We start from the raw sequence: 23,153 nt of genomic DNA, 5'->3' as shown, positions 1-23,153 counted from the left end.
GCGGGAGGGGCCCTTCCGTCCCCCGCGCAGATCCTGCCCCCCGGGCCCACGCGCACGGCGCCCCGGAATCGCCCCCGGGGTATCGCGTGGGGGGGGGAATGTGTGTGCGTGTGTGGGTGGGGGGAGCCCTGCTCCTGCCCGAGGGAGCGCCCCCGCCCCGGCGAGGACTGCCCGGCGCTGGCGGCCTCCGAGCGACAGGGGGCGCGCGCGCGAGCCGCTCTAGGCAAGGGGAACTCGATGGTGCGGGTAGGAAACGGGACTTCCGGCAGCGTGGGGGGCTCCCTTAGCGGCAGGATTGCAGCCGGAACCGTCGCCGCCGCCACCGTCCTCCCTCCGTCCCTCCTCTCGACCGTCTGGGCTCCGCGGTGCCTCCGGACGGGCCCTCCCTTGCGGGGCGGCGGTGGGCGGGCGATGTTCGAGGAGGGCGAGTGGGCGCCCGAGGCCGGCCCGGGAGGTCCCTTCGTGGCCCCGCGCCCTCCGTCGAGTCCCTCCCGTCTCTTCCCCGAGGGGGCGCCGCCGCCGCCCGGCTTCCCTCTCCCCTCCCGGCCGGGTCCCGCGGAAGGCAGTCGCGAGCAGCAGCAGCCGCAGCGCCGACGCCTCCTCCGGGCCACCCTGCGCCGCCTGCAGGAGGACTGGGCTCCCCGACGCCCGCCCGGACCCGGCCCGGACCCGGACCCGGAGGGGGGAGGCGGCGGCGGCGGCGGCGCTTCGGACTCGGGGCCCGAGGAGTGCGAGGGGAGCCGGCGGCATAAGCGGAGGCGGAAGCGGCGGCAGAAGAAGCGGGGCCTTCAGGAGCGAGGGCAGGCGGAGCCTTCGGGTCCTCCGGCCCCCGGGCAGAAGGCGGCGGCGGCGGCGGCAACGACGGGGACCCCCAGCGGAGGCGGCGGCGGAGGAGGAGGAGGCCAAGGTGCGGCGGGCTGGCTCCCCTTCGACCCACCTGCCCGCCCCCGGGAGGCAAGGGGGTCGGGGCCCCGAGGAAAAAGGGGGCTGGAAGGAAGGGCCAGCCGTTCCCTCGGGGGGGGGGAGAGAGAGGCTCTCCTTGAGAAGCCAAGGAGCCGAAGGGTTTTCCGTGGGGCGGGGAGGGCCCCTTTCCCTCCCACTTTCAACGTTGCCATGTGGGAAGGAGCCCGGTCCTGGAGAGAGGCCTGATCCTGCCTGGGCTGGGCGACTGGAACACCCTCTGCCTGGGGCTGCCGCTGGAAGGTGCCAGGGAATGCCAGGGGGTCCAAACGAAGGCAGGTGGGGTGGCGGGCTGGGGCTGCGGGTCGCAGGGATCGCACACCCCCCACCGCCCGCCCCTGAGGGCAGCTCCCCCCCCCGGTCCCCCCCCCCCCCCCGGTCCCCAGGTGCAAGTCAAAAAGTGCTGGTTTAACCTGCCCTGTTTCCCCGGAAATAAAGACCTAACCTGAAAGTAAGCCCTAGTGGGATTTTTCAGGATGCTCCTAATATGTAAGCCCCAAAATAAGCCCCAGTTCAGTGAAACCCCGCCCTCCACCCTTGTGCAGCCACCAGAAGAAGAGGACAGGACTGTATCTGAGTAAATGTAGATTGTTGTACATGAAAAAAAAAACATCCCCTGAAAATAAGCCCCAATGTGTTTTTTTGAAGCAAAAATTAATATAAGACCCTGTCTTATTTTGGGGGAAACACGGTATAAAACCCTAAATGGCTTGGACCAAAGCTACCTCGGGGAAGGTATACCCCCTTTATGAGCCTGCTTGGGTCTCAAGATCATTAGGACAAGCCCTTTCTGCTTTGGATCTTGCCCACTTTCACAGGTGTATCTTATGGGGCCATGGAGGCAGGCCTTCTCTGTCCCTGCAGGCAGACTCTGGAACTCCCTCCCACTGGAGGCCAGGCTGGGCCCATCTTTGCTCTCCTTCCCCAAACAAAGCCCTTTCTCTTCAAGAAAGCTTTTCCTTAAGGACTGGTGGTCTGAGAGGGGTTTTTAATGGATTGTTGTGCTCTCTTTGGTTTTACATGTGTTTTTAGTATTGATTTTAATTACTGCTTTGAATGCATTTTTGGAGGTGCTTTCATTTACAGATGTTTAGTGTAGTATTTGTTTGAGCCTTTTTAGCATTAGCACACTTACTGTTTTTAGCTTTAAATATTGTCTTTTAATGTTGTAAGGCACCTTGTGTGCTCTTTAAGGAGAAAAGGGTAAAAAATTTGTGTAGTTTCACAAAATTTGTAAAGCAGACAATGCAAAACAGATTTATTGATAAAGAACAAAAGGAGTTAGCTTAATTAATCCTAGAAATTGTTTGCAACAGCTTAATTCTTCTCTGGGCTCCCAGCCTTTGCACTGTGCGCTACTAGGATGATCCGTGGGGGTGAAGGAGCCAGGGGGCAGAAGCTCAGTCCGTGTTGCAACCCACAACAAGATTGTCACCTTGCTGTCTCCGGAGGGGATGCGGAGGTCTGTGCTCACTCCTCCTTTTGTGTTTGCACTCAGTTGAAGCAGCAGCCCAAAGCAGTGGTGGCCTCACAGCTGGAAGCCAGCTGAGGGCCCCAGAGACCCGTCTGACCAGGAAGCAGTGGAGGAACCGCCAAACCAACAAGCGCCGGCAGAAGAACAAGTTTCGGGCTGGAGCGGGGATTGGTCCAGAGGCCAAGGGAGTAGGTCTGGACCAGCCTTGTGTGGGAGCCCCAAGCGAGGAGCCTGCTGGTGATCAGGGAGAACAGGACCCCTCGGCATCCATGGCCACGGAGCTCCCCACCAGTCGGGCCGCCTCCCTACGGCAGCGCCTGGAGGAGCGCCTGGATTCTGCCCGCTTCCGGTACATCAACCAGCAGCTCTACACCTGCTCCAGTCAAGAGGCAGCCCAACTTTTTCAGGAGGACCCCGAGGCCTTGGCCGTGTATCACCGGGGCTTTGCCCGGCAAGTGGCCCGCTGGCCAGAGAAGCCGGTGCAGCACTTTGTGCGCTACCTGCGTAACAGGTAAGGTGGGAAGACTGGGCCCCGTCTCTCCTGTGGCGCTTCATGCACTGCACTGCAAAGACACACACTCATGGAATCTGTACATCAACAGGCATTGTGATTGTGTGTGTGTGTGTGTGTGTGTGTGTGTGTGTATCAAGGGGGGGCGGGGGGGAGAATGTAGACGGAGTGTGTGCCAATTCAGAGGACTGTCTTGGGCTTTTGCTTCTCCTTCTCCTGCCTTCCCCAGGCCAGCATCCCTGGTGGTAGCAGACTTTGGCTGTGGGGATTGCACTCTGGCACGCAGCCTACGGAACAAGGTGCATTGCTTTGACCTGGTTGCTCTGGACCCACAAGTCACCGTATGTGACATGGCTCAGGTATGTCCACCCTGTGTTTGGCCAGCCCCGCCTCTTGGACTTTGAGGTCAGGCACAGCCACTGTCCGAGATTCCCTGAGGGGGGGGGGCTTCATGCTGTGTGGCTCCCTGACCTTCCGGTTTTCCCTGCCTGCTTCTTTTGACCCAGGTCCCCTTGGAAGCAGAATCAGTGGACGTGGCTGTCTTCTGCCTGGCCCTCATGGGTACCAATCTGTGTGAGATCCTGGAGGAGGCCAACCGTGTGCTGCGTGTTGGGTAACTCACTGCTGGGGAGACGGGGGACATTGGAGAGGGTGCTTTGGCTGGACTTTTGGTCAGTGAGCTGTGGGTTCAGTTAAGTACAGTGGAGCCTCGCTTAACAACGATAATCCATTCCAGGAAAATTGCCGTTAAGCAAAAACATCATAAGACGAAATTAAAAACCCAATTGAAACACATTGAAACCCGTTCAATGTGTTCCAATGGGGTAAGAACTCACAGTCCAGCGAAGATCCTTCATACGGCGGCCATTTTTGCTGCCTGTATAGCGAGGAATCCGTCCCTAAACACAGCGGGGAGCCATTTTAAGCACCTGGGGGCCACTTTGAAAACCCGACGATCAGCTGTTTTGATCGTTGTAATGCAAAGAAGTGGTTCCCAAAGTCTAAAAACCCCATTTAGACCATCTTTGTGATCGCAATTGTGATAGCAAAAAGATCATCATACAGCGATTTCGTTGTAATGCGGGGCAATCGTTAAGCGAGGCAGCACTGTATTTGGCATCAGTTAATTGACATATTTAATTCGCAAACTCAGAAACAAATTTGGGTTAGTGGTTTAATGGAAAGTAGTGTACAATACATTAACAGAGAGACTTAAAGCCTTACCAGTAGTATTTTCTCTTATAAGTAACATACAGGGAGGGAAACACAGGCTCAGAGGTAGACAGATGAATGGTTTACGCTTAATAAGAACTGACCAAGCAGCTTAAAAATATTAATACAAAAAATAAATTACAAATAATAGGAATAAGACTAAAATAGAAACTCAGTAATAACTACACACAATACACAACAAACATTTCCCACTCATGTCACCTTCACCCTTGATACTAGGTAACCAATATCAGTTTGTACCCCTTTTCACCCCATTTCTCTCCAAAAATACACTGATTCTTCAGCTGGCATATAGCCAGCAAATCTTTGAACTCATTAGACTTTATCATTCTTCTTCTTATTTTCATTTCACATGTTAACTTACCATTAATTGCTAAACTTCACATTTTTTACACCAATCTTCAAGATTCATTTATCACTTTTCCAATTCTTTGCAAATATTACTCTTGCTACTGTAACCATTATAAAACTCTTTTTTCAAATGGTCCTTAATTATATTTAGGAGAGCAACAATTGGTGATATCTGGATATTGTATATTTTTTCTAATTTGTTTAAAAACCAGTGCCCATTCTTTCTTTCTTATGGAAGAATTTGAGGTGGTGGCGGTGGCGGCGCGGGGGTGGGGTGGGGGGTGGGGGTGGGGAGTCCAAGGAGCAGTTGCTTTGATGTGGGAGAGGGCAGAACCCACAAACCCACTGCAGGGATGGGGGCAGGAACAATCCAGGCCCTGCCTCTGCGGGGGACGGGCTTTGTCAGGGCGATGATGATGATGATGATGATGATGATGATGACGATCGGGTGCTTTCCGAAGGGGCGGGGGATGGGGCCACTGGCTACCAGCCATGTGATGGGGGGATGGAGTAGGACGCTGTTGCCCACCTTAAGGGGCGGGGTCCAGCCTGCTTGGTCTTTGGGGAGAGGGCTGGCTTCCCTGCTGCCCGCCGACGACCCAGGCTCTCCTTCCCTCCTTCCTTGCCCGCAGGGGGACCCTGCTGGTGGCCGAGGTGGCCAGTCGCTTCCCGGACGTGCGAGCCTTCGTGGGGGCGCTGGCCCAGCTGGGCTTCAGGCTCCTCTCCAAGGTAAGGGGCGGGGGGGGGGAGGCGGGGGAGCCCCTCCCCTCGCTCAGCCCTCAGCCCCCCCTCCCCCGCTCATTCTCTCTTTCTCTCTTCTCCCCCCCCCAAAAAAAAACCCTGCCCACAGGACGTCTCCTCCGGCGGCCGCTTCTTCTACACCTTCGAGTTCCGCAAGGCGGCTCCGGGTCCCGTCGGGGGCTCGGCCGGGAAGGCGCTGCGGGGCCTGGCGCTCCGGCCCTGCCTCTACAAGCGCCGCTGAACCGGGGCTCGGGCCCGACGGCGTTCCCCTTCCCCTCCTCTGTACCGGCAATAAACAAAGTTCCTCCCAAAGGCCTGAAGGGGCGTCTCTGGTTCCCGCGGTGCTTCCTGGGAAAAGGGGAGGGAGGGAGGGAAGGGCGGGCGGCGGCGGCGAGACCCGCCGGCGCAGGCGCATTCCGGCGGGCGGCGGCGGCGGCGATGATGAGGATGATGTCGGCAGCGGCGGCGGGGGGTGCGCCGGGCCCCGACGGAAAGCTCGACCTCAACCGGGCGGGGGCGGCGGAGCTGGAGCGGGCGCTGGTCGGCATCGGGCGCCGACGGGCGCGGGGCATCGTCCGCAAGAGGGAGGTGAGCGAGCGGGGGGGGGGGCAGGGCGGGGAGGGGGCCGCGCCGGGGACCCAGGCGTCCGGGACCGGGAGGGGGGGTCGCTCCTCCGCTGGCGGCGTGTGTGAATGCGTGTGCGCGGGGGGGGGCGCTTCCTCGGCGCTCTCGACGGACGCGCCGCCGCCCCGGCCGAGGCTGCTTCCTCCTGGCGGCCGGGAAGGGGAGACACCGTCCTCGGGGGGGGGGAGGTGGGTGGGAAGGGAGAAGGGGGAAGGGGCTCTTCCGGAGCGGCTCGTGGTGCGTGTCTGTGTGTGTGTGTGTGTGTGTGTTGGGGGGGTCGCCTCGCCGCCCCCTCCCTCACTTCGCATCCTTCCCGCGCGCCCCCCCCCCGTCGGTCCTGCCAGGAGCTGAAGGGTTTCGCCTCGCTGGAGGACCTGCTGCGCGTCAAGGGCGTCACGGCCCGGATCCTGGAGCTCAACCGCCCGCGGGTCACCGTCTCGCCTCCACCCGAGCAGCCGCCCCTCGTGCCTCCCGTCGCGGCGGCCGTCGCCACAGAGGTGGGCTATAGGGCGGCGGGGTCTGCCCATCTCCCTTCGGGGGTCCCTTCGCGGGAGGGCGGGCGGGGAGGGGTTGCTCTGGAGGCTCGGGGGGGGGTCCGGGAAAGGGCGCTCGGCGGGTCTCTTCGCCCCCCCCCGTCGCCGCCGTGGGAACCCGGCACGACCGCTGCGCAGTGACGGCTTTCCTCTCGGCAGGCTCCGGTCGAGGAGGCGGGACGGCTCCGGCCCGTCCAGGCAGCGCCCCGGACGAGAGCCCGGGAGCCGCCGACGCCCGTGGACGAGCGGGAGGCGGCGGCGGCGGAGGAAGAGGAAGAGGAGCGGGCGCCTCGAGGGTCCAGCCCCGGGTTCCCCTCGCGGGGCTCCGCGGACTCGGAGGAGGATGGCGAGAGCAGCGACGGGGACAGCGAGGAGGCGTCCGGCGGCGACGTCTACTTCTACTACACGGTGGACGAGCGCTGGATCGACTACCTGGAGCGCACCGAGGGCGGCGGCAGCGGCGGCGGGGGCTTCGTCCGCCACCACGCCCGGCCCAAGGTGAGCGCCTCGGCGGCGGAGGTGGGGGGAGGGAGGCGGCCCCTCCCCTCCTCTCCCCTCCAGGGATGATCCCGCTGCAAGGTGCCTGGGCCCGATCTGGGTTCCTTAGAGAGGTGGACCAAGACAGCTCCCTGGTCAGTGATGGAGAGCAGCCCGTTTCCACCTCGCTTGCGCCGCTTGGCCACAAACCCAATAGAGGAGGAGGAGGAGGAGAGGCCAAACCTGCCTTGTGAAAGGTGCCTAAAGCAGCCTGGGAAGGTGGTGGGCGAAGGGGGTTTCCAGCCTGTGACCCCTTCCGAGGTGCCAGGGCCCCGGGGGTGGGGGTATATGGTGCCCTTCGGGTGGGGAGAGGCTGCTGTCCCCTGGAGGAGGCGCTCAGCCCTACCTTGTCTGGGATGCAGCCCCCCCCCCAATTTGAGGGACCCTCCAGGAAAAGGTGCTCTTGACCCTCTTGTCCAGAAGTGATGGACCAGAGGCAGGACTTCCCCTCCCTGGACGGTTGCCCTGGGCCTTCGAGCCTCTGCCCGCCTTCAGCCACTCGGGGCCAGCAGGGCAACCGGCTGCTCCCTCTTCGGGTGGAGCATCCCTATGGAATGGGTTTTACAGGCGGCAATCTCTAGCAGGGCAACAGCGTCTTCCTCAGTGGCTCTCCATGTATGGCACGTGGACAAGAAATGTTTTCTGCATTAATTTGGCTCTTTGTAGTGATCATTTTTGTAGGATTGAGAGCAGCCTGTGGTGCAGATGAGTTGCCACAGATGCATGCACTTGAGGTCTGCGCATTACTGGGGTCTCTGTGTGTGGCAGCATAAACTGTTGAGTGGGGATGTGGGATTTGTGCCCCAGAGTTACATCCTGCGCCCTTCTTTGCCTCCCAGTGTTTGAAACTTCTGGGGAAGGTGGCAGAGGTTAGGAGAAATGTGCATATGAGAAATGCAATTTAATGTTAGTGGATATAGTTTCGTGTAATGTAGAAGTGTTTTTTCAATAAAAATGCAAAAAAAGAGTAAGTAGCTTAAGAGACTGGAAGTTCACCTTCTCCTCTCCCTCTCTCAGAGCAAATGGGGCGGGGGTACCAGGCTCTGCTGGTGGAGAGTGTCTCTGGTTACCCAGAGAATACCCAAGGGGGTGGCTGCTTCTGAAAGCCAGGTTTGCTTCGGGGGGGGGGGGAGGCTGAGACACACCCTGGCAAGTGCATTTGACTCTGTCAGGAGAGGGAAGCAGGACGGCAGCACCCCAATTCGAAACTCTGGGCTTTCCAGCTGGATCTTTTGGTGTAACCCCCCCTCCCCCGGCTGCTGGTCTCTCCTCCGTAGCTTGTTGTGGGCAAGAGCAGTATGGAAGACAGTAAGGTAGGGAAAGCCCCTCGCGCTAAAAGGGTCATTGTGATGGGGGTTGTTGTTGTTGTTGTTGGGGGATCCGGCCAGCCGCTTGGTTTGGCTGCTTGCCGTTATCAGGCGTCATGAGCCACCCACCATCACTACCCGTTTACCTTACAGATGAAGCGCAAATCGGAAAATGGCCTGGACAGCCGAGCCCAGTCCCCGGGGAAGAAGCTATGCAAGAGCGTGGAGAGAGGCAGGTATGGATGAGCGCCTCTGCGTGGGGTTGTGCACGCACCGGGCTCCTTACGAGGCGTCATACACAAGTCTTCCTCTGACCTGGCCCCTGGCCTCGTATTTTTCTTTGAGCAGCGGAAGGGGGGGGCCCATCTTTGAGCAGCGGAAGGGGGGGGGCATCCCTGCTCTCTCTCTTTGCCTTCGGCTCTCCTCATGTGCAGATTTCCTTCTCAGGGTGCTGGGTCCCTGTGTTGCTAGTCCTACCGCCACTTTTGGGGACCTGCGGAGTGCCAAGGCAGGGCAGGCCCGTTGCCGGCATGTTGCCACCATGAATCCACCCCCTGAACTACAGGACTGGCTTCGCATTTTTCAGGTGAGTCTAAGGGGGAGAAGCAAGCAAGGAGGCCCCTCATGGACGTTTTCCTGGGGTGACCGGGGTGGTGGAATTCAGTCCCATCTCATGCTTGTCAGTGCATTTCCCCCCAGAATTGTACTGCTGGTTTTATACTTGCTGGGGGTGGGCATTTGTAAGGATTTCTGCAGATTGGGGTTTTGTTTTTATGAGGGTTCGGGATTTTTTGGAGTTTTATTAAAAGAAATTAAAAATAACAAAACTAACTTAAAATAGAAATTCACCTTCCAGACTGGGTAACCAATAATATCATTTTACAAGTTTTCACCCCATATCTCTCAAAAGTACATGGATTCTTTCCCTGGCTTATGAACTTTCTGCTTTGAAAAAACATGTTCTAGATATAAATTCCATACGTCTTTGAAATCATTAGCCTTTACCATTCCCCTTATTTTCATTATGCGTGTTAACTTATCATCAATTGCTAAGCTCTATATCTCTTTATACCAATTTTCAAGACTAATTTGTTTGTCACTCTTCCAATTCTTTGCAAATATTAATCTTGCTGGGGTAACCATTATAACTACTAACTCTTTCTGATCTTTTTTCACATGGTCATTCTTAATTATATTCAGGAGGGCAATACTTGGCAATACCTACACATTGCATCCAATAATTTCTCTGATTTCTTTAAAAACCAGTGCCTGTTCTTTCTTATTTCACACGTCCACCGCGTGTGCATAGAGGTCCCCTTTTCCTTTTTGCGTCTCCAGCATTGAGATGGTAAATTTTTACTTAGTATATTTAATCTTGCTGGAGTTAAATACCCTCCATGCTACCTTATAATAATTTGCTTTTACATTGTTCTTTGTGACCCTGTCTTATTCTAATCTTCTCTTTCATTATTGTTATTAATTTTATTTATTTTACTTTATCTCTTATTTAAGATCCTCCTGCCACTGATTTTTCATCGTTGTTTGATCAGATTCTGAATGCACTATCGTTTTATAACTTATACTAACTGTTCTCTTTCTTTTACTTCCTTCTTCTTGACCTTGTTTTTGTTCAATACTTTTGTCAATTTTTCCGCCTCTCCATTTTCACTTGTCCATTCTCTAGTCCGATTTTCCATTTGGAATATGTATGTTTAGCTAGGATATTCTTTTTTTCTTCCCCCAGAGATTGGGGTTTTGGAAGGCTGTTGTGCTTTGGCCAGGCCAGTTCCTGAGTCTGTCCTAGTTGGTCAAAAGATGGAGTCTGTGTATATGACGAGCAGATAGGACACGCGGCGTGCCCTCGCTAGCTTTTCTAGTGTCTTCTTCTTCTTCTTCTTTTTTCTCTCAGCGGTGGAGCGGACCAGAGAAGCTGCTGGCTCTGGATGAGCTGATTGACCGGTGTGAGCCCCCGCAAATCAAGCACATGATGCAAGTGATTGAGCCACAGTTCCAGCGAGATTTTATTTCACTTTTGCCCAAAGAGGTGAATTTCTCTGAGGTTGGGCTGTTTGGTGGGGGCAGGATCTCCAGCAGGAAACACTGAGAGGGGAGGGACAGAAATCAGTTTTCTTAGGTTAAGCGGAGATCTGAGCAGGGATGAATTGGAGGCCAACATTTGGGTCCTGAGGAAAGGGAGAAGCATGTGAGCCAACGGAAAGAGCCAGGGCGGCCATGGCAGGGCCACAAGGCATTGTGGGAAAGCACTGTCTGAATAACGTTTGGTGCCATGGAGAAAGAGAGCTCATATTCTGGCCAGTGGAGTCCAGTCGGGCGAAGGAAGCCTGCCCCTTTTGGAGGGCAAGATTGGCAAAAGTCAGAGGCTAGGAAGGGAAAAGAGAGTTCTGGTTGCACCCCAGGCAGAACGCAGCGGGCAAGGGGGCGAGGGTGGTGGCTACAGGGCCGCAGAGGAGTCATGCGGGGGGGGGGCCGGGGGAGGCAGGCCTGTGCCTTCTGCTTGCCCGAAGGGAAAGTGGGAACGAAGAGGCAGCTGGTGCGGGAATCCAGGGCGCAGGCATTCACTCACCTGTGCCCTTTCCACGGTGCACAGCGTGTCCTGCTCTGATGGCCATGGCCAGCCTGGTCTTCCTGAGGGTGGGTGGGTTGGATGGGTGGAGCGAGCTCTTGGGTCCTGCTCAGATCGCCAGTCTCCGTCAGGAGGGGGCTGAAGCCGTTCTACATTTACTTTTGGAGAGGGTTCTTCCCCAGCCCCCCCACCACAGAAGGTTGCCCCAGCTGGCAAAAGCCGCAGGAATCCACAAGCAGAGCAGCCGCTCTTCCCGGTCTCATGGCCCCTGCTCCAGGTCTCGTGAGGGGCTGCCAGCCTGGAAGGGTCTCCTCCCGGCTGAAGCCCTCCTAGGGACGACCTGCCCTAGGCCGCGTCACACGCCCTTTCTGCCGTGGCCTCTGTGGCGCAGCAGGTTCCCCCGTGGCAGCTGGCTGGTAAGCAACGGCACACCATGCCTGTCCTATGCACAGTGCGGCCACGGTGTGCCTCCTGCTCTCTTTCCAGCTGGCGCTCTACGTGCTGTCCTTCCTGGAGCCTCGGGACCTGCTCCGTGCTGCTCAGACATGCCGCTATTGGCGCATCTTGGCCGAGGACAACCTGCTATGGCGAGAGAAGTGTCGTGATGTAGGTGAGGACTAGTTTCTGGAGGTGAGGTCTAGCCCAGTTTTGTTCCCGAGCCCCCACGCCTTCCTGGTGCATCTCCTCCATCCTGCTCCCTTTTGTCCGGCAGGCATTGAGGAGCCCCTGAGCCTGCGCAAGCGCCGCCTCTTGAGCCCCGGGTTCATGTACAGCCCTTGGAAACTGGCCTTCCTGCGGCAGCACCGCATTGATATGAACTGGCGTGGCGGGGACGCCCGGCCTCCCAAGGTAGGGGCGCGCCGGCTGCCAAAACTTTGGGGGGGGGTGTCTTTCGTTAACAGAAGGGGTGTTGGAAAGCCAGGTGAAGCTGGGAGGAGCTGCCGGCCTCTGGGCTTGCCCTGCCGGGGTGATTCCTGGGGGATGGCTTGGCAAAGCCTCGGGGGCCTGATTCAGTCCCAGAGGCAACCGCATGGAATCACTCTTGTAGCTGTCGGTCCCTTGCTCACAACGGAGGAAGTGAGGGTGCTCTGGGGAGGTCTTGGTAGTACTTCCCCCATGGTGGGGGGAGGTGGAGAGGGAGGCCTTGGTTGGGGGGGGGGGAACGGGCCGAGCCACATTCTGGCTGGTAACACAAAACGGGGCCTCGGTTCCCTATGGCAGTTACTGAGCTGGCGGTGAGCTGTCCTTTAGTGGGCTTTCTGCTCAGCTCCTGGAAAGCTCAGAGGCTCAGAGGTTGTTCTGCTCCCTTGAGGTTCAGTCTTCCAGTCTGGGTGGGACTGTGGTGTGTTTGTGACCTGCTCTTTGCCCGGCACAGGTCCTGAAAGGCCACGATGACCACGTCATCACTTGTCTCCAGTTCTGCGGCAACCGCATTGTCAGCGGCTCAGATGACAACACACTCAAAGTTTGGTCAGCCATCACAGGAGAGGTAACGCTAGGGTTAGCCCCTGCATGTGGCCCTGAGTGGCCTGGTTCCGGCCACAGGTGCTGGTCCCCAGCATCTGAGCATCTGGTCTTCTTTCCACAGTGTGTGCAGACGCTTGTGGGACATACTGGTGGGGTCTGGTCCTCCCAGATGAGGGATAACATTGTGATCAGTGGGTCCACAGACCGGACCTTGAAGGTTTGGAATGCTGACACGGGGGTCTGCGTGCACACACTCTATGGCCACACGTCCACGGTGCGCTGCATGCACCTCCACGGCACCAGGTAGGTTTGGTTCGGGCAGGTGGGCAGACCGTAGCCCGAGGGGGAGACGCCTCCGTTCCCTCACTTCTCCGTGCACGGGGGCTCTGAATCTGTGCCATGGTCTTCTCTTGCCAGAGTCGTGAGTGGGTCGCGGGATGCCACCCTGCGCCTCTGGGACATTGAGACCGGGCAGTGCCTCCACGTTCTCATGGGCCACGTGGCCGCCGTGCGCTGCGTCCAGTACGATGGGCGCAAGGTGGTGAGCGGCGCTTACGACTATACTGTGAAGGTCTGGGATCCAGAAACGGAGAGCTGCATCCACACCTTACAAGGCCACACCAACCGGGTCTACTCCTTGCAGGTGAGACCCTTCTGGCCGGCCTCCACGTGTCCCTCTCCCGCTCTGCGTTCCTTCTCGCACCTTCTAGGTGGAACCTGTCCCTGATAGTGCCCCCACCCACCCCGCTTGTTTTCCAGTTTGATGGGACCCACATTGTGAGCGGCTCTTTGGACACCTCAATCCGGGTGTGGGACGCCGAGAGCGGCAGCTGCCTCCACACCCTGATGGGCCACCAGTCCCTGACCAGCGGCATGGAGCTGCGGGACAACATCCTGGTCTCTGGCAATGCCGACTCCACCGTCAAGATCTGGGATATTAAGACAGGCCAGTGCCTGCAGACGCTGCAAGGTGAGGCGCCGGGGACTGGCCATCCCCTTTGGGCCGTGAGCGAGACCCGTGGCTCTTTTCCCCTTGGCCTGGGGTGGAGGTGGGCGGGAGGGAAGGGAGAGAGCCGTGGCGTGGCTTTCCTCTGCCAGGATGGGGCAGAACAGCAGCCGGCCGGTCAGAGCCATTAGCTTCTTGTTCCAGGCCTCCCACGTGCATGGATCGGGGCAGCTACAGCAACGGGGGAGCGGGGGGGGGCAGAGGCGGCGGGTTCTGGAGCAGATTTTCTCCAGGCTGCTGCAACCTGGAGGCAAAGCAGGCAATTCTGGAATTTTATGGCTGGAGAAGGGATGTGATTCAGTCACAGGGACGCTTCTTTTTTTGCTGCCACAGTAGCCAAAAGGGCCGACGGCTTAGCTGGTTTCCTGTCGCAGTGAAGAAGTGGGCCATCGGCACTTGATTGCCACGGCCATGACCGCGAGGGGGGAGGGGGTGGCCCACCTCTCCCCTCCCCTCCCCTCCTGGCTTTGGCGGGCAGCCCTTCCAAGGCCCATGGGCTCTCTCTGCACTGTGAGCAGCGTTTTGAGGGTGTGTGTGCCTCTCTCGGTCTCTCTCTCTTCCCCGGGCGGCCCCCATCCCCCCCCCCGCCTGCAGGTCCCAGTAAGCACCAGAGTGCCGTCACATGCCTTCAGTTCAGTTCCAAGTTTGTGGTGACCAGCTCGGATGACGGCACGGTCAAGTTGTGGGACTTGAAGACCGGAGAGTTTGTGCGCAACCTGGTGGCTCTGGAGAGCGGGGGCAGTGGAGGGGTGGTCTGGCGCATCCGCGCGTCCAACACTAAGCTGGTGTGCGCTGTGGGCAGCCGCAATGGGACTGAGGAGACAAAGCTGCTGGTTCTGGACTTTGATGTGGATCTGAAGTGAGGGAGGGGGGCAGTGCAAAGGGAGGCTGTTTGGGGACCCTGCAGGCAGGCGTCTCCGCAGTGGGATGGGGTGCGCCTGCTGGAGCACCTTATTGATTGCTGGACATGGGGGGCCCGGAGTGCCTGGCAGAGAAGCAAAGCACCGGGGGCTGCTTTTGTACACACTCATAATATATCACTTTATTTCTGTACTTGCTTTTGGCTCTGGTTGCACACGCGCGCGCGTGCACACACACTTGGCCCAACGCAGCCAGGGTGCGCACAGGCCATGGCCCAGTCTCCTCACCCGGCCCCAGGGCGACCGGGGCCCCGGCTTTACACCCTGGAGGCCTCACTGCAGAAGGCTGACGGCATAAACCCTCCGCTGGGCACACAGGTCTGGGGACAGCTTGGACGGGAGGGCCAAGGACATGATGGCCAGGCGGCTGCTGAGAGGCACCGACACTTCAGGCGCCCCCAAGTACACTGGACACTGGTAGCCAGGCTGGGCAGGCGTTGTGGCCCACGGCTGCCGGCTGGCTTGGGCCCAAATGGTGGGCAGTGGGCACGGCTGCGTGGAAGGCGTCTCCTGGAGCTGTCCGGTGCGGGGGTTCCACAGGCCATGGTGGAGCTCCAAGCCGCTCAGGTACACCCCCTTCTCCGGTGCACTGCTGGGGGGCAGCACGCTCGGCAGGACCTGGGGAAACCGAGGGGTCCATTGTGGGCAAAGGCCTGGCTGGGCCCGCCCGCCCGCCCGTCCCCATTCCAAAGGGCACTGCCTTTTCCCTCTCACCAGCTGATCCAGGTGGTAGGTGTCCACGTCTTGCTTCTCGGCCCGTGCCGTCTCTTGAAGCAGCGCGAGGAAGAGGCGACGGGGGTGGAGGAAGGCAGCCAGCTGGAAGTGGGCCACTGGCTGTCCCCCGAGGGAGCCCAGGTATGCGCACAGAAGCTGGCAGCGGCGCTGAAGGGTCTGGAGCCAGGCGGGCAGAGGCTGGGCCCCCGTGGGCGCATAGGGCAGCCAAGGCCGTGGCATTTGGCCTCGCTGCAGGTCCTGAAGGATGGCGTGGCAGCGGGGGGAGGAGCAGCCGCCCCCCCCTTGAAGGCGCTCCTGGGTGCAGCAGAGATCCCTGCCCACTTGCTCCAGCAAGGCAAGGAAGCTGCCCGCCTCCTCCAGGAGGAATCGCTGCAGGGGGCGGACCTTGCCCCGGGGATGCCCGCGGAGGGCCTGGCCCCGCACGCCCACCTCCTGGCCGCAGCGGACAAGGTTCTCCTGCAGCTCCCGGGTGAGCCCCAGCGCTTGCCGCACCAGCTGCGCCAGGGCTTCCTCCTGCTGGTGCTGGCAGGGGAGGCTCGGGGGTTTCCAGTGGCCTTGGGACACCTGCAGGGCCGAAAGCAGAGCCCGGCTCCGTTCGGCCATCAGCTCCTGCTGCAGACCGCTGCACAGACCCACCCACGCTGGATCTATAGGGCGGGGCAGCTGCTCGATCCGGCCCTGGGTGGCCGCCGCGGCCTCCTCTTCCGAGAGCCCTGAGCAGGAGGAAGACGAGGGAGGAGCCAAGAGGGGGTGCCTCCTTCAGCCGCTTTGCCGTGGCATCGGGGCCCACTGCCTCCCCCTCCCATGCCATCCTCCGTGCTCACCTGAGCTGGGACGGCCAAGGACTGCAGCCAGAAGGCTTTGGAGGCCGGAGCCAGGCTGCAAGTGGGCGGCCGAGGCCAGACATTGCCGGCAAAGGCTCTGCACGGCCTGAGCATCTCCACTGTCCAGGACGTGGCCTCCATAGAGGAGGGTCCCTGTAGAGGGTGGAAGCGCAGGCAGACATGGGTCCTCCCGCTTCTTCAGTGCCCAGTCGGGGTTGCTGGAGGGCGGGGCAGGCTCCCTCCTCCTCCTCCTCCATTCCCCTCTCTTGCCTACCGGCTAGCTCCTGCAAGGCTTCTTCGGGGCAGTCCGTCCATCGGCTCAGCTTCTCTTGGGCCCTGACTCCTGCTAAGACTTCCCCCTGGCTCCTGGTGGGGCGTGCACACAACATGAGGCCAGGCAGTATCAGTCTTGTGGGGTGGGTCGGTGGGTGGGTGGAGAAAGAGACGGCAAGAGGAAGGGGGGACAGAAGGGAGCAGCCCTGGCAGACCCCACCTGTCATCGTCCCCCCGCGGTCTGGCCCCAAAGAGCAGCCAGAGCCCATTCTTGTTGAATTTGGTCCTACCAAGAAGGCTGCCTCCTAATTCTTAGATCTGCGGCGCATGCCTGGATCAGCACCAATAACTCTGTGAGTTTTCTCCAAGGCTTTCATGGCCGGGATCAGAGGGTGGTTGTAGGTATTTTGGGCTGTTTGGCCATGTTCTGGAAGTTTTTCTTCCTACAATCTCTGTGGGCGGCCTCTTCAGAGGACAGAACTCCTTTCTGTGTTCTATGCCGGCCACAGAGACTGGCGAAAAGGACGCGGCCAAATAGCCCGAAAACCCCACCGCCACCACCCACCATCTGCAGAAAGGCTGTGTTCCAGGCCTTTGCTGGCAGGACAGGGAAAGGCTTGGCCTGCCTGAAGCAGAGAGCTGGGGTGCAAGGCAGCTGGTCGGGGAAGGCGCTTACTTGCCCTCTTTGCAGGCAGACAAACACGGCTGGGACGAGTCTCTGGAACAAAGGGTGCCCCGCCTCCCCTGCACATGGACCCTATCCTCCCCCAACCGGTCCGCGGTGTCAAAAACATTGGGGACCACTGCACTAATGGTGCTACTGTTCGGTGGATTGGTAACTGGTTGACTGACCGAACCCAAAGGGTGCTCACAAACGGCTCCCTTTCGTCCTGGAGAGAGGTGACTAGTGGGGTCCCTCAGGGTTCTGTTCTGGGCCCTGTGCTATTCAACATCTTTATCAATGACTTGGATGAAGGAATAGAGAGTATGTTGATTACATTTGCAGATGATACCAAATTGGGAGGGGTTGCTAATTCCCCAGAGGGCAGGATTAAAATTCAAAATGACCTTGACAGATTGGAGTCCTGGGCCAAAACTAACAAAATGAATTTCAACAGGGAGAAAGGTATGGTCCTACAGCGAGGCAGAAGAAATGAACTGCACAGATGTAGGATGGAAGACACCTGGATGGATAGACAACAGGACCTGTGATCTAGAGGTCTTGGTAGACCACAAAGAGAACATGAATCAGCAATGCGATGCGGCTGCCAAGAAAGCCAATGCGATTCTTGGTTGCATCAATAGGGGTATAGTGTCCAGGTCAAGGGAAGGGATAGTACCACTCTATTCTGCTTTGGTCAGACCTCACCTGGAGTATTCTGTCCACTTCTGGGCACCTCAATTCAAGAAGCATGTTGACGACCTGGAACGTGTCCAGAGGAGGGCGACCAAAATGGCCAAAGGTCTGGAAGCCATGTCCTACGAGGAGCGGCTGAGGGAGCTGGGAATGTTTAGCCTTACGAAAAGAAGGTCGAGAGGGGGCACGATAGCCATGTTTATTTGAAAGGATGTCATGTCGAGGAAGGAACAGGTTTGTATTCCACGGCTCCGGACACTAGGACACGGAGCAATGGCTTCATACTACAGGAAAAGAGATTCCACCTGGATCTCAGGAAGAACTTCCTGACAGTCAGAGCTGTCCGGCAGTGGAATACAAGGCTGCCTCGGAGGGTGGTGGAGTCTCCTTCTTTGGAGGTTTTTAAGCAGAGGCTGGATGGCCGTCTGTCGGGAGTGTTCTGATGGATGTTCCCACATGGCAGGGGGTTGGCCTCTATCGACGGCCCCTGAGGTGTCTTCCAACTCTGTGGTTCTATGATTCCACCGAGGAGGGAAAAGGCCACAAGGAAAGGAAGGGGCCTGGGACTCACTCACACATATACACACAAAAACACACATCCTGTTTTACAAGCTATTCCCTCAGACCTCAAGCAGTGTTTTCCTGTTTTCCTCTAGCAACTCAAAGGCTCCAAGTCTTAGACAAATATTTTTCTCGGTCCGTTCTCCTCCCTAACCATTCTCATAGTATCAGAGAGTTACTGAGTTGGAAGGGCCTTATAAAGCCGTCAAGTCCAACCCCCTGCTCAGACGCAAATCAAGATGAATCTGACCAAAGGTGGTGCAATTTTCTCTTGCCTCCCGCATTGCCAGCGCTCCCCACCTCCTGAGGTAACTGGCTCTATTGTTGTACTGCTTTAACAGTTATTCTCACCAGGTTTCAGTTATCCCTATCAAGTCGTTTCCTGGCATTGATGCCTTTGAACTGTGGTGCTGGAAGAGGCTCTTGAGAGTCCCCTGGACTGCAAGGAAATCAAACCTATCAATTCTGAAGGAAATCAACCCTGAGTGCTCACTGGAAGTACAGATCCTGAAGCTGAGGCTCCAGTACTTTGGCCATCTCATGAGAAGACTCCTTAGAAAAGACCTTGATGTTGGGAAAGTGTGAAGGCAAGAGGAGAAAGGGGACGACAGAGGACGAGATGGTTGGACAGTGTCATCGAAGCAACCAAGATGAATTTGACACAACTACGGGAGGCAGTGAAAAACAGGAGGGCCTGGCGTGCTCTGGTCCATGGGGTCACGAAGAGTCGGACACGACTAAACGACTAGACGGCGAGCAGAGATGGTGTGGAAATATCCTGCTCGGCCTCCTCTGTATAACCACCTTTCAAGTCTTTGATGAGTGCTACCCTGTCTCCTCTCAAGGCTAAACAGGCCCGGCGCCTCTGAACTCACGCCAGTTTGTCTGAATTCTTCTTAAAGTGTGGTGTCCAGAAGTGGACACAGCACTCAAGAGGAGGCCCCCCCCCTTGGGGGGGGCTCTTACCCCTTGGGATCTGGAGACTATACATCTAGAAAGCCGGTTGTGCATTTAACCTCCTGAACAAGGGTCTCCAGTTCTTCATGTTTGTTTCTCACATTCCTGGCACTCCTGTATAGATAGATACTGGAGATTTTGTGATTTGCGGCCTGCTTTCCTTCATTCTTATGAAGACTATTCCTGGGCCCCATAAGAGCTGCTGGGTCGGTTAGTCTTGTGGTGCATAAGCCTCCGTCTGAGCCTCCTCTGTTCAAGCCAAACAGAGGGGCCTCTTCCCTGATGAGCCGCAGGGCAACAAGGCAGCCTCCGGCAGCCACTGCCTCCCTTCCTATTCCACTGACCCAAGTGCTTCTCCGGCAGGACAAGGCATGCACACATATGAATGGCGTGGAGTACATGGCAGCCCTGCTGGTGCCTTCCGACGTTTCATCTTTCATCTAGGTCAGTGGGGATTGTGACGCGGCTTGCTCAGAAGGGCCAGCCTTCCAAGCGTGCCAAGGGCCCCTTGACAGACTGGCTGGCAGCCACCAGCCCCCCCCCCCCCGTCATGAGCCTGGAGGTGTGGGGAGAGAGTCCGAAGAAGTGGTCCCCGACCCATGGGAGCTCACCCTGGGGCATTTTAGTCTCTAAAATGCCTGGGGGAGGGCTTGGGCGGCTGGGGGGGAGACTGACCCTGACCCTGCCCTCCCACTGCCGGCAGCTGAAGATCTGCCTGCTTGGGGAGCCTGTTCAAGAATCTTTTCAAGTAATTGAGGTGGGCAGTTTAGTGGGTTTTATAAAACATATTTTATACTTCCAATACAGCGTGTTTCCCCGAAAATAAGACAGGGTCTTACATTAATTTTTGTTCCAAAAAACACGTTAGGGCTTATTTTCAGGGGATGTTTTTTTTCATGTACAAACATCTATATTCAAATACAGTCATCTTCTTCTGATTGTTGTACAAGGGTGGAGGTTGGGGTTTCACTTAACTGGGGCTTATTTTGGGGGGAGGATTTATATTACGAGCATCCTGAAAATACCATACTATGGATTATTTTCAGGTTAGGTCTTATTTTCGGGGAAACTAATGTTTTTAGAGATTTGTATGTCACTGTTTTAAAGCCTTAATTATTTATTCTGTTGTGAGTCACTTGCCCCCCCCCAGGAGAGGAAGAAGGCATAACAGAAAACATAGAAGTAATTTGCTACAGATTTTGCCCCCCCCCCCCAAGTATCTCCCCTTGATGCTGCATTTGTGGCTCACTTGGTCTCTTGGGTCCTTTCTTTCTCCCTATACCCCCACCAGGCATTTAGCCAGGGAAGAGGGCGTTCGTTCTGCAGGGCAAGACACCCAGCCCAGAATAATCCATGGAGGGAATGTCCTCTGAGAAGGTGGGTGCGTATGCGTGTCAATCGAAGGAGCATCAAGGGCCCCTGCTGCCCTGCACCCCACCCCTGTGCAGAGAACAAGGGTGGCCGGCCAGCCGGTCAGCCCTTCCACCCACCCACCCACCCACTCACTCACTCACCAGAGGTAGGAGCTGGCCTGGGTCCATCGGGCATAAGCCTGTCTGTACATCAGGACCGCATAGAGGACCAGCAGAGGGAGCTGCTGATAGGTGTCCAGGTTGGGGGCTTGACCCTGGAGGCGCCGGTGAGTGTGGGCAAGGATGGCCTTGGGCTCCAGGGGCATCTCGCAGAAAAGGGTGGTGGCATTGCGGTGGACAGGCCCTATGGACATGAGAGGGGTGAGCATTCATTCCTGCAGGCGCTGCTGATGGTTTATTTTGGGGGGGAGCAGCACGGTCTAGGAAGGAAGAAGGGCTTTGGGCCTAATAGGTGGGGGAAGCTTTGTTGGGTTCCCCAGGAAGAGCTGGCAGAACAGGCATCCAGAAGTGGGGCTCTTCCCCATTTGGTGCTGGAGAAGGGCCATCTCTGCTGGAAGGGGATGGTGAAGGAAGGCTGGGAGCCCCCCCCCCCCCCGCCGCCGGCCTAGGTGTGGGCAGGCGGCATCCCTGCTCCTGCCCTGAGAGACACCCTCCCTTCAAGGGCAGGGCTCTACCTGGCACGGAGTGCGGGGCATCAGCTGCCGTGATGAGCCAGAGGCGGAATTTGGGGTGGATCTCGAGGCCCCTGCCTTCAGCGTTGCCTGTGTGAGGAGGAGGAGGAGGAGAAGAGAGGATGTACTGTCGGAAGGAAGGAAGGAGGGAGGGAGGGAGATGGGGCAGGAAGGCTGTGCACGCAAGGGACAGCCACTATGCCTCACCTGGAGCCCTCCTCCTCCTCCTCACCTGTCACTGTATTCATCAGCGAATCCAGTTGCAAAAGGACATCTGGGTCCCAGCGCTCTTGGAGATGGCAGTTGCTGAGGACCAGCCACTTGCCTTTCTTGGCACAGAGGGGCAGCGTTCGCCACACGCGCCGCGCGGCATCAGGAGTGCCAAAGGAGATGACCACCACTTTCCCCTGCAGGGTACGGCCGGGGGGGGGAGGCGCAAGTCAGTCTCCAGGCAGAGCCACCTGATAGCACCAATATGCCCACCCCTCTCGTGCCCATCTCACCGCCCGGCCCCGCTGGGCCGCCATCTGCTGGATCCAGAAAAGTGGGTGCGTGAAGGAGCCGGAAGATTCCTCAAAGGCGGAAGTGAGGAAGATGATGGGTCTGTTGGTGCGGCTATAAAAGTATGGGTTGGTGGCCGCCATCTCCTCCGTGACGGACCAGCCCAGCAAGCAGGTGGTGAGGTCGGCCACCACCCTGCTCATGGTGCCGGGGCACAAGAGGCGCCACAGAATGGCACGCTGGAAGGGGCGGAGGTGGGCATGGCTGGGGCACAAGGCCGGGCCCACCACGGTGGAGGGCAGGCGGAAGTACTCCCGCCAGGCGGCGTCCCGCTCGCTCAGCGAGGCCAGCAGCCCCTGGAATCCCGGGAGGCCCTCCAGGAAGGCGCACTGCTCCCAGGCCTCCGCGCTCACCCAGCTGGGGCAAGGCGGCGGCGGCGGCAGCCCCACCCGACCCGCCGCTCCCGCCGCCTGCAGCAGGGCCCTGGCCCCGGGTTCCTGCAGGCCCCCGCAGAAGACCAGCCACTCCAAGGGGAGGACGGCGCGGTCCCCCTGCAGTGTGGCCAGGGCCCCCAGGAAGAAGAGGAGCAGCCGGTCTGCCTCCCGCAGAGAGGGCAGCGCCTGGACCAGCAGCTGCTGGAGGACGGCCTTGCTCAGCTCCAGCAGCCGGGCCTCCAGGGACTGCTGCTTGCTGGTGTCCTGCTGGCGCTTCGTGGAGACCAGGGCCTGCCGCACGCGTCCGAGGCAGGCGTCGGTGGGGAAGCGGTAGAGCGGGTGGAGGCGGCACACCTGCTGGAGCGCCCGGTGGACCGCCGCGCCTGTGTGGGCCACGGGCCGGTACTTGTCACACAGGGCCGCTTGGTCCAGGTGCTGAGAGGCCATGTGCTGGTGGGTGGCCTGCAGGGCCTGGATTTGGGCCTGCAGGAGCCGCACCATGGGCATGAAGTTCTCCTCCTCGAGCAGAGAGCGCTGGGGCTGCGAGATCAGGTCCATCAGCTCCTCCTGCAAGGGAAAGGAAAGGAAAGGCAGACCACGGGCAGGGGAGGAGAGAGGTCACAGGTTCCCCCCCCTCCTCCTCTGGGCAACGGAATGGACAGGGTATGCCCTGGCACTTCCTCAAAAGAGGGGACCTGGACTGGGTTAAGTTGCTCAATGAAGACGGGGAAAACCAGAGGGACCGTGTGTGTGCAGCACCTCTTATATGGGGATGGGGGTGGGAGGGGGTGAGTGAGATGGACCGATGCCTACAATCCCCCTTCTGCGGGGGGAGGATTTCCTTCCTTTGGGAGGGGCCTTGGGTGGGCCAGCTTCCAAGGGAGCCCATGTCTGGGAGCCGCCTAGGGAGAGGCCCAGGATGCTGGAGGATGCCGGTGCCTCTCACCTCCGTGGCCTCCAACTTGCCCTCGAGGTGCAGGACGGCCAGATGCAAGGCTTGCCGGTTCTTCAGGATCTCCCGGCGTTCGGCACGCAGCACCTCGCCCAGCAGCAGGTCCTCAATCGCCCTCTGGCTGAGGCTGAGGTCAATCACATTCAGGTTCTTCAGAATCTCATGGTCAACTTCTGCAAAGAGAAGGAAGGAAGGAGCTCATGATGAAGGGAGGGAGGGGGGAGGCAAGTGGAACCCCCTGCCCTTGGCTAGTCACCCCAATCTCCT

General features: G+C 58.5%; 3 protein-coding genes across 3 annotated transcripts in view; 2 read left to right on the top strand and 1 right to left on the bottom strand.

Moving 5' to 3' along the window:
• Positions 1-114: 114 nt before the first annotated feature.
• Positions 115-5,582, top strand: RRP8 (ribosomal RNA processing 8). The gene is made up of 6 exons (XM_072993298.2): positions 115-907; positions 2,459-2,945; positions 3,175-3,304; positions 3,452-3,558; positions 5,162-5,258; positions 5,380-5,582. Exons 1-6 carry the CDS (start codon positions 238-240, stop codon positions 5,509-5,511), a joined length of 1,623 nt encoding a protein of 540 aa, XP_072849399.2. The 5' UTR covers positions 115-237; the 3' UTR covers positions 5,512-5,582.
• A 126-nt stretch (positions 5,583-5,708) lies between these two features.
• LOC110078117 (F-box/WD repeat-containing protein 7) lies at positions 5,709-14,381 on the top strand. Its single transcript, XM_072993296.2, has 13 exons — positions 5,709-5,858; positions 6,239-6,391; positions 6,587-6,925; positions 8,425-8,507; positions 8,719-8,857; positions 10,181-10,315; positions 11,342-11,465; positions 11,568-11,704; positions 12,231-12,344; positions 12,444-12,625; positions 12,740-12,965; positions 13,082-13,292; positions 13,923-14,381. The coding sequence occupies exons 1-13, from the start codon at positions 5,709-5,711 to the stop codon at positions 14,189-14,191; spliced, it is 2,262 nt and encodes a 753-aa protein (XP_072849397.2). The 3' UTR covers positions 14,192-14,381.
• Positions 14,344-23,153, bottom strand: part of DNHD1 (dynein heavy chain domain 1) — a 47,229-nt gene continuing 38,419 nt past the window's right edge. Inside the window, 9 exon segments of the mRNA XM_072993290.2 lie at positions 14,344-14,866; positions 14,963-15,696; positions 15,808-15,960; positions 16,082-16,173; positions 20,470-20,671; positions 21,003-21,089; positions 21,232-21,406; positions 21,503-22,501; positions 22,881-23,059. Coding sequence (XP_072849391.2) covers positions 14,522-14,866; positions 14,963-15,696; positions 15,808-15,960; positions 16,082-16,173; positions 20,470-20,671; positions 21,003-21,089; positions 21,232-21,406; positions 21,503-22,501; positions 22,881-23,059 — 2,966 coding nt within the window. The 3' untranslated portion in view covers positions 14,344-14,521.

The sequence above is a fragment of the Pogona vitticeps genome, chromosome 3 (assembly GCF_051106095.1).
Source record: "Pogona vitticeps strain Pit_001003342236 chromosome 3, PviZW2.1, whole genome shotgun sequence".
NCBI classification, from domain to species: domain Eukaryota; kingdom Metazoa; phylum Chordata; class Lepidosauria; order Squamata; family Agamidae; genus Pogona; species Pogona vitticeps.
Note: the sequence above shows the minus strand (reverse complement) of the source record. Positions and strands in the feature narration are given on the sequence as shown.

What these genes read in the sequence shown, in the direction of transcription:
- RRP8 (XM_072993298.2), top strand. Translation starts at nt 238, where the DNA reads ATGGTGCGGGTAGGAAACGGGACTTCCGGCAGCGTGGGGGGCTCCCTT. An exon ending in GTGCGCTACCTGCGTAACAG is followed by an intron (nt 2,946 to 3,174) that starts GTAAGGTGGGAA and finishes TGCCTTCCCCAG; the next exon opens with GCCAGCATCCCTGGTGGTAG. An exon ending in GCTTCAGGCTCCTCTCCAAG is followed by an intron (nt 5,259 to 5,379) that starts GTAAGGGGCGGG and finishes CCCTGCCCACAG; the next exon opens with GACGTCTCCTCCGGCGGCCG.
- LOC110078117 (XM_072993296.2), top strand. Translation starts at nt 5,709, where the DNA reads ATGATGAGGATGATGTCGGCAGCGGCGGCGGGGGGTGCGCCGGGCCCC. An exon ending in ACTGGCTTCGCATTTTTCAG is followed by an intron (nt 8,858 to 10,180) that starts GTGAGTCTAAGG and finishes TTTTTCTCTCAG; the next exon opens with CGGTGGAGCGGACCAGAGAA. An exon ending in GGTCAGCCATCACAGGAGAG is followed by an intron (nt 12,345 to 12,443) that starts GTAACGCTAGGG and finishes TTCTTTCCACAG; the next exon opens with TGTGTGCAGACGCTTGTGGG.